The sequence below is a fragment of the Bos taurus genome, chromosome 7 (genome assembly GCF_002263795.3).
Source record: "Bos taurus isolate L1 Dominette 01449 registration number 42190680 breed Hereford chromosome 7, ARS-UCD2.0, whole genome shotgun sequence".
NCBI lineage: Eukaryota > Metazoa > Chordata > Mammalia > Artiodactyla > Bovidae > Bos > Bos taurus.
In genome coordinates this window covers 13,237,385-13,253,313 of record NC_037334.1, presented here as the reverse complement: position 1 = coordinate 13,253,313, position 15,929 = coordinate 13,237,385, and the positions used below count along the sequence as shown (strand labels likewise).

Sequence of the window (15,929 nt, the reverse complement as noted above, 5' to 3'; positions counted from 1 at the left end):
TGACAACCCACTCCAGTATTCTTGCCTGGGAAATCCCATGGACAGAGGTGCCTGGCAGGCTACAATCCATGGGGTCACAAATAGACACAACTGAGCAACTGAGCACAGGCACAAAAACACTCAGTTATTTTTAGCCCATTATATTTTCTTCATACTTTATTACTGGAGGAGACATTTGTCCAAGTGCAAGCCCTGCATCAAAGTCTTACATCCCAGGTCCCAGCCTATTTCAAGATGAACAAAGTATATAACTCACCCACATCTCTGAATGTCCCTATTCCTCTGTTCCTGCCATCCTAGGACTGAAAAGGATGGAGCAGCAACTGGAGTGGATGCCATCTGCACCTACCATCCTGACCCCACACATCCTGGGCTGGACAGAGAAAAGTTGTACTGGGAGCTGAGTCAGCTGACTCATGGTGTCACCAGGATGGGCAAATACACTCTGGACAGTAACAGCCTCTATGTCAATGGTGAGTGTCCGTGTTGCAGCCAGGGTTTCCTACAGTCCCATGTCTCTCTATACCAATAGTTCTCAACCTGGGAAGATTCTGCATCCCAGGGGATATTTGACCATGTCTGGAGACAGTTTTCAAGTCATCACTGGGGGGCTGCTAGTGACATTTAGTGGTTAGAGGCCAGAAGTGCTACTAAACATTTCTTGTTCAGTCGCCAAGTCGTGTCTGACTCTTCGAGACCCAAAGGACTGCCGCAGGCCAGGCTTTCCTGTCCGCCACCATCTTCTGGAGTTTGCCCAAGTTCATGTCCATTGAATCGGTGATACCATCCAACCATCTCATTCTCTGTCGCCCTCTTCTCCTTCTGCCTTCAATCTTTCCCAGCATCAGGGTCTTACTAAACATCCCACAATGCAAAAGGCAGCCTCCCCACCATGAAGAACTCTCTTGACCAGTGGTCCTCAGCCTTTTTGACACCTGGGACTGGTTTTGAGGAAGAAAATTTTCCCACGAACCAGAGTGGAGGTGGAGGGGGGATGGTTTGATTCAAGCACATTACGCTTATTGCACACTTTATTAATTGTGATATGTAATGAAATATATACCTGAGCTTCCCAGGTAGCTCAGTGGTAAAGACACTGCCTGCCCATGGAGGAGATTCAAGTTTGATTCCTGGGTTGGGAAGGTCCCCTGGAGGAGGAAATGGCAACCCACTCCAGTATTCTTGCCTGGAAAATTCCATGGACAGAGGAGCCTGGTGGGCTACAGTCCATGGGGTCGCAAAGAGTAGAACGTGATGGAGCATGCACGCATGCAACGCACCGCAGCAGCAGTGGCCACGGTGCCCCAAGACTAATAACTGCAACCGTAGCTAATTCATACCAAAAGTTTCTTCCGTGCCAGGAATTATGATAAGGACTTTATTTATGTGACCTCATATTAATTTTACCCCAAACTCTGTGACTTATTCCACTCATTTTTACAGACAGCCATCATGCATTCAGGCAGGAAATCATTTGCCCCAGATAACCCATCCATAATGCAAGGGAGAGTCAAGACTCAAATGGAAGGTTAAGTCTAAATTCCAAGTTCTGAACCACAGGGCAACACTGTAGACCATCCAGTGCAAGCCTGTCAGGACAGGAAGAGAGAGGGTTTGATGATCTCTAGCCAGCAATCCAACCTGATGCTTGATTAGTTATTTCCCTTCTATGTCAGCTTGGAAATGTCCTTTCTATATGGTTTGGAATACATATTTTACTGGATTGACAATAACACATCCTGTGTGGTGTCTATAGAAGGTTTAACTCCAGGATTGGGACTAACTGAAAGCATATTAATAGCATGGAGATTGATGAGTGACAGACCTCTGTTTTATGTGACGCTGGACAAGCCATGTGACCTCTCCAGGCTCTAAGGCCCCATCTATAGAATGGACTAAACACACATACCACACAGGATTGTCCTGACAATCAAATGAGATGATCTAGCAACAATCCAAGTAAATCACGGAGCTCCCCTTAGTCCAGCCTTCACTCGCATCTCCCAGAGAGTATCAGAGACATGCATTCCATGATGGAGGGAACATCATAAAAAAATTCTCTTCTCGACTCACAGACTTAGAGAATGAACTTATGGTTGCCAGGGTAGGGTCAGAGGATGGGTGAAAGGGACAGCTAGGGAGTTTGGGATGGACATGTACACACTGCTATATTTAAAATGGATAACCAACAGGGACCTACTGTATAGCACAGGGAACTCTGCTCAATGTTATGTAGCAGGCTAGATGGGAGGGGAGTTTGGGGGAGAATGGATACATGTATATGTATGGCTGAGTCCCTTCACTGTTTGTCTGGAACTATCATAACATTGTTAATCCAATATACACCGATACAAAATAAAAAGTTAAAAAAATAAAATGCATCATCATTGAAAAAAAAAAAGAAATTCTCTTTTCCCCAGTTTCTTTCAGGCTCCAATCTTTCTACCATTCATCTGACTTTTGAGTCTATTCTCTTTCTCACTGCTGCCTCTGCTGCTAAGTCACTTCAGTCGTATCCAACTCTGTGCGACCCCATAGACGGCAGCCTACCAGACTCCCCCATCCCTGGGATTCTCCAGGCAAGAACACTGGAGTGGATTGCTATTTCCTTCTCCAATGCATGAAAGTGAAAAGTGAAAGTGAAGTCGCTCAGTCGTGTCCAACTCTTAGCGACCCCATGGACTGCAGCCTACCAGGCTCCTCCGTCCATGGGATTTTCCAGACAAGAGTACTGGAGTGGGGTGCCATTGCCTTCTCCCTCTTTCTCACTACCCAACCCCAGATCCAGATTTTCTCTATTTTGAACCACATGCATCCCCTTTCTTCCATCTCACTGTACCTTTATCACCACATACCGCTCTCCCCACCTGCCACAATTTTGTCAATTCTACATTACACACACACACACACACACAATCAAAGAAAAAACCAGAAACTAAGCCAGAAAAGACCATACTATCATAAAAATTTTGTAGCGGCAGAGAAGGTGAAAGAGCAAGGACAAAATTGTCTTTAGAGATTGAGAGAGCAGAGGCTTGGAACACACACTCATTCATAAATTTGCCCCATTATCTTTATAGTGTTTAGCATTACTTCTGATGCATTCCCAATAAATAGAGCCAGATATTATTAATGCATTTTAGTTTTGGCAATAATTTCTACTGTACAGCAAAATGAATCAGCCATACATATTCATATATCCCCTCCTTTTTGGACTTCCTTCCCATTCAGGTCACCAAAGCACCTTGAGTAGAGTTCTCTGTGCTATAAAGTAGGTTCTTATTAGTTATCTATTTTATACATAGTATCAATAGTGTATACAGGTCAATCCCCTATCTCCCAATTCCTCCCATTTTGCTTTTCCCCCTTGGTGTTCATACAGTGGTTGGATGGCATTACTGACTTAATGGACATGTGTCTGAGCAAACTCTGGGAGATAGTGAAGGACAGGAAAGCCTAATGTGCTCCAGTCCATGCTGCTGCAGAGAGTCAGACACAACTTAGTGACTGAACAACATCTATACGTTTGTTTTCTGTATCTGTATACAGTCGAAGCTAACACAACATTGTAAAGCAACTATATTCCAATAAAAAATTAATTTAAAACACTTTAGCAATAACAATAGTAAGGATGTTCGTTGTTATTTTCAAAGGACAAGGCACACAAGAGCACAGAATAAGATGTAACCATTATTCACGTGGATCTCATAAAATTTGTTAATTTCATTTCTAGGTCTGCCATCCAACTCCTTAACATCATAACAGTCCTTCTGTACTCTTTTCTCCATTTCTGCAGGTTATAACCATCAGTACTGGATGCCCACCACAAGCAGTGAGTATTTCAAACTGTGCCTCTTCAATGCCCGCTGGACCCTTATTCCCCAGAGCACATCTTTCAAGAGAGAAATTCCCAATGCCTCCTCCCTAAATGCCCAGCCGTAGCCTCAGAGCAGCTCCTAACCTACCCAAGTTATTGTTCTGAGTCGAGATAGAAACACAGGGACTTCCCTCTTGGTCCAGTGGTTAAGACTTCGCCTCCAGTGCAGAGGGTGTGGGTTTGATCCCTGGTCGGGGAGCCTGCATGCTTGCTCAGTTGTGTCCAACTCTTTGTGACCCCATGGACTATAGCCCAACAGGCACCTCTGTCCATGGGATTGTCCAGGCAGGGATAGTGGAGCGGGTTGCCATGCCCTTCTCTAGAGGATCTTCCCAACCCAAGGACTGAACCTGCATCTCCTGCGTTTCCAGCACTAGCAAGTGGATTCTTTATCACTGAGCCACCTGTAGAAGATCCCATATGCCTCATGACCAAAATACTAAAGCAGAAGCAATATTATAACAAATTCAATAAAGACTTCAAAAATGGTCCACATCAAATAAAAAATTAAGATAGAAATACAAATTCCAATGAAAAATTTCTGCTTCTACAATCTATTCCAGATGGAACTCAATCATTTTCCCCATTTTTTTTCCTCAGCTCCAGTGACTTCTACATTCTCTCTGGAATCCTCCACATCTCTGTCCCCCATCCTCAGCTCTACAGGTAGGACCTGCTCTCTGGGACCTAGGAAACTTAACTCTGCACTGTCTGGTCCCTAATGGCCACCCAGCCTCATCCTGTCCCACATTTTCTCTCACACTTTCTAAGCTTTGGCCACATCAGAGGCTTGTCTGTTCTTCTACTGTCCTAACCTCTGTCTTGCCTCTTTAGTAGCCCTTTCTGGAGATGAGGTATGCCTAGGTAGGTTGCTTCAGTCGTGTCCGACTCTGTGCGACCCCATAGACGGCAGCCCACCAGGCTCCCCCATCCCTGGGATTCTCCAGGCAAGAACACTGGAGTGGGTTGCCATTTCCTTCTCCAATGCGTGAAAGTGAAAAGTGAAAGTGAAGTTGTTCAGTCGTGTCTGACTCAGCGACCCCATGGACTGCAGCCCACCAGGCCCCTCCGTCCCTGGGATTTTCCAGGCAAGAGTACTGGAGTGGGGTGCCAGTGCCTTCTCCGTGAGGTATGCCTAGCAACGTATTTAACTTTCACATTTCAGCTTGATCACCACCTTCACTGAAAGACCTTCCAAAATCACTTAAATGATACAGCATTTCTCCTGAATCCATACCTGGCTCACGGGTCTTTCTCTATTATATCACCTTGAGTATTTCTTGCATGGAATTTACCCCAGTTTGCTTTATTCAGTCTTTGTGCATTTGTCACCCTGAAGCTTAACACCTGATCAGCATTCACCTTATATTTATTGATTGGATGAATATAGCAATCTCAGTATAGGTTCGAATTTGTGGATTGTATTTGAACATCCAGAAAATAGGATCTTAGTCTTGAGTTGATTCTTGCTCCATATTCTCATCTGAGGGCTCCTGAATTTCCAGGTACCTGGTACAGGGACTTGGTTTATACCATAAAACCTGTCTTACCCCAGCCCTTAAGTTTTTGGTTTTGGTTTTTTTTTTTTTCACTGCCCTGGATCTTCGTTGCTGCACGCGGGCTTTCTTGTGTTGCAGTGGAATGGCTCCTCATTGCAGTGGCTTCTCTTGTAGCAAAGTAAAAGCTCTAGGTGCGTGGGCTCGGTAGTTGTGGCTCACAGGCTTAGTTGCTCCAAGGCATGTGGAATCTTCGCAGACCAGGGATCGAACCTGTGTCCCCTACACTGACAGGTGGATTCTTAAACCAGGAAAGGCCCAATTTTTTTTTTTTTAATTTGAGTCTTTGGGTCTTTATCATGCCCAGAGTGAGAATTGTTGTTCAGTCACTAAGTGGTATCTGACTCTTTGCAACCCCATGGACTGCAGCACTCCAGGCTTCCCTGTCCTTTACTATCTCGCAGAGTTTACTCAAACTCATGTCCATTGAATCAGTAATGCCATCCAACCATCTCATCCTCTGTTGCCCGCTTCTCCTCCTGCCTTCAATCTTTCCCAGCATCAAGGTCTTTTCCAAAGAGTCAGCATTTCTCATCAGGTGGCCAAAGTACTGGAGCTTCAGTTTCAGTATCAGTCCTTCCAATGAATATTCAGGACTGATTTCCTTTAGTATTGACTGTTTTGAGTTTCCGCAAGCATCTCCTTGCTGTCCAAGGGACTCTCAAGAGTCTTATCTAGCACCACAATTTGAAAACATCAATTCTTTGGTGCTCAGCCTTCTTTATGGTCCAACTCTCACATCTATACATGACAAAACCATAGCTTTGACTATACAGGTCATGGTGGAGGGTAAGCATCCTTGAACCTTAATCCCACCATGTGAATCCAGAGTTATGAGATACAAACTATGGTTCGTAATTTGAATTCTGCCTTCAGGAATTCTGTGTTTTGCAAGTCAAGACACTGCAAACTTTTTACACGTTATAGGCAAGATGCATGCTTTCTGCTTCCTCACTGCTCCACCCTGATCACTTAACTGTTTATATAACATGTCTGAAATGTGACATGTGCTATAAATCAAGTTACCCCATGACTGACGCTGTCATTTGTCTCTAGATGTATCCACAATTTGTTCTTCATCTTTGGTGTTCAACAGTTTGATCATGATGAATCTGAGCATGGTTTTCTTTGAGTTTCTCCTCTTTTGGATTTTATAAAATTTCCTGAATCTGAAAATGCATGTTTTAAAGAAGTTTGAGAAAGTCTCAGCCACCATGGCTTCAACTTTTTCACTTTGCTGTACAGCAGAAATTCACACAACATTGTAAATAACTATACTTCAGCTTGAAACTATTTACTAAAAAATAAAATAAAATGCACTCTTCAACAATGGTTATTGACAAAGAAGGAGGGGTCACTTTCATGAGGGGGATGGTCTTGACCACTCAGTAGTTTCACAGTCTCTCCTGATGAAGTCAGAGACTATGGGAGGTCTCTGCCGCTGGAGGTGATCGAGTGACTTTGCTTCTCTTCCTCCCCCAGAAATATCTAATAGCTGTTTATCTTCAAACGTATCAGGCTGAAAAGAGTTGCGGTTCTTTTTCCAGCTAAAATTGTCCTTCCGGTACGGAGGCCCCTCGCCTTCTCTAAGTCTGGCTGGATGCAAGGGTGACACGGGTTGGATATCTCAAGCCTGACTCCCTGGACGCTGAGGCTAAGGTGACAGCTCTGGACCCACCGTTTACAGCCATCCCAGCCAGAGGTCGTAATGAACCCTTCTCTCCCTTCCCACGGCAGGCATGAGCCCGTCTCTGGTGCCTTTCACCCTCAACTTCACCATCACCAACCTGAACTACACAGACAACATGAGTCCCCCAGGATCTGAGCTATTCAACACCATGGAAAGGATCTTGAATCGCCTGGTGAGAACCCCTCCAGTGCCTACCTGCGTCCTGCCCAGACCCTTGAGCATCATATGCTCACTTCCCTTTCTTTCATCCCCAGCTCAAACCCTTGTTCCGGAATAGCAGTATTGAACTCCTGTATTCTGGCTGCCGACTGACCTTGCTCAGGTGAGAACGCCAGAGTAGACCCCCAGGTAATGCGGGGAAGAGGGTGGGGTAATGACCAAGACCTAGAGCCTCACAACTTATACCCACTATCCCAGGGCCAGCTGACCACCAGCTCTCACCCTGCCTCACACTGTGTTTCTGACCAGAAAATGCAAAATCCTTAGATTCTCCTTCCCAGGAAGAGAAGGTAGAACTTTTCAGAAAGACCTTTCTTCTGGAACTCATCAAGGAACCAAATAGTCATGTCAGCTTCACCACTAGAGAGCAGTAGGTTTCAACCAAGAGTGATTTCACTCCCAGGGGATATCTGGCAATATCTAGAGACATTGTAAAAATCATTTTACTTATTTATTTCTTTTTGGCTGTGCTGGGTCTTCGTTGTTCTGTGCAGGCTTTTCTCTAGTTGCGGTGAGTGGGGGCTACTCGCTAATGGTGGTGCAAAGGCTTCTCACTGAAGTGGCTCCTCTTGTTGTGGAGCACAGGCTGTACGTGCAAGGGCTTCAGCAGTTGCAGCACTCAGGCTCAGTAGTTAATGGCTCTTGGGCTCTAGAGCAAGGGCTCAGCAGTTGTAGTCCACAGGTTTAGGTGCCCTGCAATAGGTGAAATCTTTCCAAACCAGGGATCAAACCCTGGGATCTGCATTAGCAGGCAGATTCCTATCCACTGTGCCACCAGGGAAATCCAAGACATTTTTTTGGTTGTCACAATCCAAGAGTGGAGGTTACTAGTGAGGGCATCTAGTGAATGAGGCCAGGGATGCTGCTAAATATCCTACAATACAGAGGACAGTCTCCGAAGGCAAAGAATTGCCTGACCTGAAAAGTTCATGGTGCCAAGGTTAAGAAAGCTTGCTGTAGAGGGTGCATCATTATATCTATGCATGCAATAAATTATTCACAATCTTTTTAATAATTGTATTTATTTATTTTTGGCTATGCTGGATCTTTGTTGCTGTGTATGGGCTTTCTCTGGTTGTGGCAAGTGGGGGCTACTCTCTGGAGCACAGGCTCAGTAGTTGTGGTGCACAGACTTAGATGCTTCACGGCATGCGGAATCTTACTGTATCAGGGATCAAACAACCTTGTCTCCTGCATTAGCAGGCGGATTCCTTACTCCTGAGCCACCAGGGAAGCCCTACAATGTTTTATATATTCAATTACTGAGAATAAATTCAGCATGTGGAAAACCCCATATGTATACTCAGGGTACCCTACTCCCTTGGGTGACATCTCCCGGTCACTGACCTTTTGTCAGAGAATGGAATGCCCCCAGCTCCAAAGATAGTCACTCTTGCCCTCCAGACATGATTCTAGGTCTTCCCATTTCCACTGATTCCATTGATCCACTGAGATATTTTTGGCTCTGCGATACCGTCCCCCATCTCACCTCTACCCTAGACTGGCAGCTTGACCTCACTATTTCAAAAAACTCAGTCTCTCTCATCACAGGGTCCATTCACCAAGCACACTGGCCCTATTAATATGTAGTAAACTTGGCTGCCTTTATTGAGCTGAGTGCTAAGTACTGTGAGGTCTATACTACTACCTCATTTAATGAATGAAAAAAATTGAGCCACAGAGAGGTTGAGAGACTTAGCCAAAGTCACTCAGCAGTTGAGTGGCAAGGCTGGAATTTAAGGAATTTGACATCACCTTTTTTAACCTTGTTGAACCCTCAGATTCCTTCCTTCCAACCCCTCTGTCCTGCTTTTGTTGTTCCGGTGTGTGATGCCTTGTTATAAGTGCCAGCTTAGCACAAATATCAGCATTTCTAGATGCTACATCCTCTGTGTTCAGGGACCTTGGCTGGCATAGTCATTTCCAATTCTCCCTCAACACCAAAACCATTCCAGTTTTCCCTTCTCAGTTCCTTCCCTCAGTGAGGCTTTCCAGTGCCCTTTTCTGGAATTCCCACCTCCCTATGCCTGTGTCCTACCCTACCCAGGCCTGAAAAAAATAGAAGAGCCACTGGAGTTGATGCTGTCTGTACCCACCGACCTAACCCCATGGGCCTTAAACTAGACCGAGAGAGGCTGTACCGGGAACTGAGCCATGAGACTCATGGTGTCACCCAGCTGGGATCCTTCACTTTGGACAAGGACAGCCTCTATGTCAATGGTGAGCGTCTTTTCTTTTTTTTTTTCAGATGACAAACCAATGTAATATTCCATCTAAATAATGTTAACATATTTTAAAGGTTTTTTGTTTTAATGCATATCAGCTATTTCCAACAGTGTTATCTTTCTTAGGTCGTTATTGCTATTTTAGTTGCTAAGTTGTGTCAGACTCTTTGCAACCCCATGGACTGTATGTAGCCTGCCAGGCTCCTTTGTCCATAGGATTTCCCAGGCAAGAATATTGGAGTGGGTTTCCATTTCCTCCTCCAGGGATCTTCCCAACCCAGGGATCGAACCCTCATCTCCTGCACTGGCAGGAAGATTCTTTACCACTGAGCCACCTGGGAAGCCCTTCTTAGGTTTTTATGAATAGTTCTAAGTGGGCTTCCCTGGTAGCTCAGCTGGTAAAGAATCTTCCTGCAAAGCAGGAGACCCTGATTCGATTCCTGGGTCAGGAAGATCAACTGGAGAGGACCCACTCTAGTATTCTTGGACTTCCCTGGTGGTTCAGCTGGTAAAGAATCTGCCTGCAATGTGGGAGACCTGGATTCGATCCCTGGGTTGGGAAGATCCCCTGGAAAAGGGAAAGGCTACCCCTTTCAGTATTCTGGCCTGGAGAATTCCATTGACTGTATAGTCCATGGGATCAAAAAGAGTCTGACACGACTGAGTAGTTCTAAGGTAAAGGATGGTGTGAAAGAAGGAATGGAACTCCACAGATTTGGGATAAATTCAATCTTGTGACTTAGAATAATTTACTTAATCCCTCTAAGCCTCAGTCTCTTTGTCAGTAAAATTGGGATAAAAGTTTCATATAGAGGGATTAAATTTTGCACATAGAAAATTTCCAGTTAAACACTTATGCAAAAAAAGGGGGAGGATGGATAAATTAGAAATCTGGAGTTAACATACACATACTACTATATAAAAAATAGAAAGTCAACAAGGACCCACTGTACAGCCCAGTGAACTCCACTCAATACTCTGTAATGACCCACATGGGAAAAGAATCTAAAAAAGAGTGGATATATATATGTGTGTGTGTGTGTGTGTAACTGAATCACCCCCACTACACACCCAAAACCAACACAACGTTGCAAATCAACTACACTTATATGGGTTTCCCTGGTGGCTCAGCTGGTAAAGAATCCGCCTGCAATGTGGGAGACCTGGGTTCGATTCCTGGGTTGGGAAGATCCCCTGGAGAAGGGAAGGGCTATCCACTCCAGTATTCTGGCCTGGAGAATTCCATGGACTGTATAGGGGTCACAAAGAGTCAGACATGACTGAGCGACTTCACATTTTCACACCAATATAAAATAAAAATTTTTAAATGCCTTATACATACACATAGATCACTTATGGATTGCCTTTGCATTCTAACTGTATGCCATGAGTCCTGCCATTTAATGATCAAAACTCTAGAAAGAATCATTTTCTCCATCTTAGACATAATAGAGGACAGACATTCATCAAATACTTTCACTGTCAGAGATGGGCAAAATCTGAGTGTCCTTTTTGTAACCACATGTTGAAGCTGATGCTCTGCCCTCCCAGAAGGGATGGGATTCTCCAGTTTGCCACAGGACCCATCCTGTGTATCATTTCCCACTTGAGCAATCTCTCTTGATGACTCAAGAAAGCCCATGGGCTATTCCTGCATTCCAGGACTTTGATTTATAAACTTGTCTGAGGCACAGAGCCTTTCTCCAGAAGATGAAAGAGACTTAGAACTTCCATTCCCAATGCAAGTGTCCCAGGTTTGATCCTTGGTCAGGAAACTTTCCTGGTGGCTCAGATGCTAAAGAAACTGCCTGCAATGCAGGAGACCCAGCTTCCATCTCTGGATTGGGAAGATCCCCCTGGAGAAGGAAATGGCAACCCACTGCAGTATTCTTGCCTGGAGAATCCCATGGACAGCAGAGCCTGGCTGGCTACAGTCCATGGGAATTGCAAAGAGTTGTACACAATAGAGCAACTAACTCTGCTCCTAACAGGGAACTTCATCCCACATGCTACAACTAAGACCTGGTGTAACCAAATAAATAAATTTTAAAAAAAGAAGATGAAAGATACTATCAATCTGCCTGTAGCCAATGGGGACCCAAGAGTCTGGCCATTCATCTTCCCCCTGGCAATATCTCAAAATCTCCTCTAGAAAAGCACAAATTTAGAGCCCACGTTCTAGAAATGTCAGTGTATTTATCTTCCCAAATAAATTGCAAGGGCTCCCCTTGTGGCTGAGTGGTAAAGAATCCACCTGCCAAGGCAGGAGACACATCTCTATCCGGAAGATCCCTTGGAGCAGGAAATGGCAACTCACTCTCATATTCTAGCCTGGGAAATCCCATGGACAGAGGAGCTTGGTGGACTACAGTCCATGGGGTTGCAAAGAGTTGGACATGACTTAGTGATTAAAAAACAACAGTAAATTGTGAACCCGTGAAGACATATATTGGATCTTTGATTTCTCAGCCTGGTGGTCTATAGCCTTTTAAGGGGTCACATGGGGTCACAAGCCTTTTAAGAACAAGATACAGTTGTTCCCCCATCATAACTGTTGCTTTGCAACTTGAAGTCTCAGTCGAGGGTGGGGGGTGTTGGTCCTTGAGCTCTATCTTGGCCATCTCTTTCCTGCTTGCATCCCAATCCTGTCTCCGTTTCTCATTGCAGGTTACACCCAATGGACCTCAGCCTCCACCACCAGTGGTGAGTACTCAAGACCTTGATAACCCTGTGCTCCAGGCCCCTGGTGGGCAAACACTGATCCCCTCCTTCCAGAGCCTCAGGGAGTAGAGATATGGGAGGACCCGGGTGTCTCATCCAATGCCCGCTACGTACAGTGGCTCCAATTGGACTGGAAAGATACATGTGGTGGCATCCATGCACCGCTTGGAATCTCTATTCTCACTCCGGACCATTTCTCCTCAGCTGCTGGGACCTCCCCAACCTTCCCAGGGACCTCCATGGTGCCAACCCACTTCCCTAGCTCCACAGGTAGGTGACTTCTTTCTCCAGATCTTTCTGTTGCTGTGTGTGCTTAGTCACTCAGTCATGTCCGACTGTTCTCGACCCCATGGACTGTAGCCCACCAGGCTCCTCTGTCCATGGGATTCTCCAGGCAAGAATGGAGTGGGTGACCATGCCTTCCTCCAGGGATTTTCCCACCCCAAGGATCGAACCCAGGTCTCCTGCATTGCAGGTGAATTCTTTACTGTGTGAGCCACCAGGAAAGCCCCCAGATCCTTCTAGGAAGCCTCAAAGCTAGGACCCTTGGGTTTCAGAGACAAGCTGCCGTGAAACAATGAGAACTACCATGGGCTGCCCCTGCACTGCTCTAAATTCCTCAAGGGCATGAAATATGAATTCTTCATCCATCCAGCTCTGATGACCATGCGTAATTTACTTATCCTCTCAGTGCCTCAGTTTCCTCACCCGCCAAGTAAGAATAATAATACTTGGTAGTCGTTGTGAAAGTGAAATAAAAATGTGAGTAAATCAACTATATGCCAATTAAAAAATTAATGTAAAAAGAAAGAAAATGTGCATAAAACACCTACCACAGGGAGTACCAAGGATTTTAGTGTGACAAATATTTATTGGATATGTGTTCTGTGCTAGGCAGAGGGAATAAGATTTTAGTCCCTCACCCCCTCCTCTAAGGGCTTCCCTTGTGATGGACGGTAAAGAATCTCCCTGCAATTCAGGAAACCTGGGTTTGATCCTGGGGTCAGGAGGCTCCCCTGGAGAAGGAAATGGCCACCCACTCTAGTATTCTTGCCTGGAGAATCCCAAGGACAGAGAAGCCTGGAGGACTACAGTCCATGGGGTCTCAGTCAGACACGACAAACAACAATCTTTCCCACTCGAACCCTTGGCAACTACTAATCTGTTTTCCATCTCTATAATTTTGTTATTTCGAGAATGTTATATAAGTACATGTAACCTTTGAGGATTGGCTCCTTTCATTCAGCATAATATTCTTGAAATGTGCAGACTCTTTTAATGGTCACTTAACCTTCATAATTTCTCTACAATGCATAATTCTCCCCATTTTACAGATAAAGAAGTGGAGATAGGCAGACAAGTTAAGTAACGTGCCCCTGGTCACATGACTGGTGAGGGGCTGAGAGAATTTACTATAGAACCAATAGAATTTACTATTTAAAATTTTTTTAATTTACCATTTTTAAGTGTTTATTCACAATATTGTACAGTCATCACCACCATCCATTTCCAGAAAATTTGCAGCATCCCAAACAGAAACTCCAAACCCATTAAACATTAAATCCCCTTAACCCCCGTGCCCAGCCCTGGTAACCTCTATTATCTCTTCTGCCTCTGTGAATTTACTTAATCTAGGTAACTTTATGTGAGGGGAATCATACAGTATTTCTCTTTTCATGTGTGATTTATTTCACTTAGCATAATGTTTTTAAGATTCATCCATGTTGTAGAAGTATAACAAGTTCATTCCTTTTATCAGTTCAGTTCAGTTCAGTTGCTCAGTTGTGTCCGACTCTGCAACTCTATGGACTGTAGCATGCCAGGCCCCCCTGTCCATCACCAACTCCCAGAGCTTGTTCAAACTCATGTCCATCGATTCGGTGATGCCATCAGCCATCTCATCCTCTGTCGTCCCCTTCCCCTCCCACCTTCAGTCTTTCCCAGCATCAGGGTATTTTCCAATGAGTCAGTTCTTTGTATCAGGTGGCCAAAGTATTGGAGCTTCAGCTTCAGTATCAGTCCTTCCAATGAATATTCAGGACTGATTTCCTTTAGGATGGACTGGATCTCCTTTCAGTCCAAGGAACTCACAAGAGTTTTCTCCAACACCACAGCTGAAAAACATCAATTCTTTGGTGCTCAGCTTTCTTTATAGTCCAACTCTCACATCCATACATGACCACTGGAAAAACTATAGCTTTGACTAGACAGACCTTTGTTGGCAAAATAATGTCTCTGCTTTTTAACATGCTATCTAGGTTGGTCATAGCTTTCCTTCCAAGGAGCAAGCGTCTTTTAATTTCATGGCTGCAGTCACCATCTGCAGTGATTTTGGAGCCCAAAACAATCAAGTCTGTCACTGTTTCCATTGTTTCCCCATTTATTTGCCATGAAGTGATGGGACTGGATGCCATGATCTTAGTTATCTAAATGTTGAGTTTTAAGCCAGCTTTTTCATCTCTTCTTTCACTTTCATCAAGAGGCTCTTTAGTTCTTAGCTTTCTTCCATAAGGGTGGTGTCATCTGCATATCTGAGGTTATTGATATTTCTCCCAGCAGTCTTGATTCCAGCTTGTGCTTCATCCAGCCCAGCATTTCACATGATAAATTCTGCATTTAAGTTAAATAAGCAGGGTGACGATATACAGCCTTGATGTACTCCTTTTCCTATTTGGAACCAATCTGTTATTCCATGACCTGTTCTAACTGTTGCTTCTTGACCTGCATACAGATTTCTCAGAAGGCAGGTAAGGTGGTCTGGTACTCCCATCTCTTTAAGAATTTTCCACAATTTGTTGTGATCCACACAATCAAAGGCTTTGGCATAGTCAATAAAGGAGAAGTAGATGTTTTTCTGAAACTTTCTTGCCTTTTCAACGATCCAACAGATGTTGGCAATTTGATCTTTGCTTCCTCTGCCTTTTCTAAATCCAGCTTGAATATCTGGAAGTTCATGGTTCACATACTGCTGAAGCCTGACTTGGAGAATTTTGAGCATTACTTTACTAGTGTGTGAGATGAGTGCAATTGTGTGGTAGTTTAAGCATTCTTTGGCACTGCCTTTCTTTGGGATTGGAATGAAAACTGACCTTTTCCATTCCTGTGACCACTGCTGACCAAATTTGCTGGCATATTGAGTGCAGTACTATAACAGTGTCATCTTTTAGGATTTGAAATAGCTCAACTGGAATTCCATCACTTCCACTAGCTTTGTTCATAATGATTCTTCCTAAGGCCCACTTGCCTTCACATTTCAGGATGTCTGGCTCTAGGTGAGTGATCACACCATCGTGGTTATCTGGGTCATGATGATCTTTTTTGTATAGTTCTTCTATGTATTCTTGCCACCTCTTCTTAATATCTTCTGCTTATTTTAGGTCCATACCATTTCTGTCCTTTATTGTGCCCATCTTTGCATAAATGTTCCCTTGGTATCTCTAAATTTCTTGAAGAGATCTCCAGTGTTTCCCATTCTATTGTTTCCCTCTATCTCTTTGCATTGATCACTGAGGAAGGCTTTCTTATTTCATTGTGCTATTCTTTGGAACTTTGCATTCAAATGGGTATATCTTTCCTTTTCTCCTTTGCCTTTGACTTCTCTTCTTTCCTCAGCTATTTGTAAGGCCTCCTCAGACAACCAT

At 44.3% G+C, this 15,929-nt stretch overlaps 1 protein-coding gene across 8 annotated transcripts in view; it reads left to right on the top strand.

Moving 5' to 3' along the window:
* MUC16 (mucin 16, cell surface associated) overlaps positions 1-15,929 on the top strand; it is a 118,461-nt gene that overhangs the window by 60,150 nt on the left and 42,382 nt on the right. For all 8 annotated transcript variants that reach the window (XR_009495160.1, XM_015471982.3, XM_015471977.3 and 5 more), the window contains 8 exons: positions 301-473; positions 3,797-3,832; positions 4,478-4,543; positions 7,171-7,295; positions 7,378-7,445; positions 9,390-9,562; positions 12,235-12,270; positions 12,493-12,558. Coding sequence is in view for 7 of the 8 variants with exons in the window: in XM_015471982.3 (XP_015327468.2) it covers positions 301-473; positions 3,797-3,832; positions 4,478-4,543; positions 7,171-7,295; positions 7,378-7,445; positions 9,390-9,562; positions 12,235-12,270; positions 12,493-12,558 (743 nt within the window). In the remaining variant the exon portion in view is untranslated. The remainder of the gene's footprint in view (positions 1-300; positions 474-3,796; positions 3,833-4,477; positions 4,544-7,170; positions 7,296-7,377; positions 7,446-9,389; positions 9,563-12,234; positions 12,271-12,492; positions 12,559-15,929) is intronic.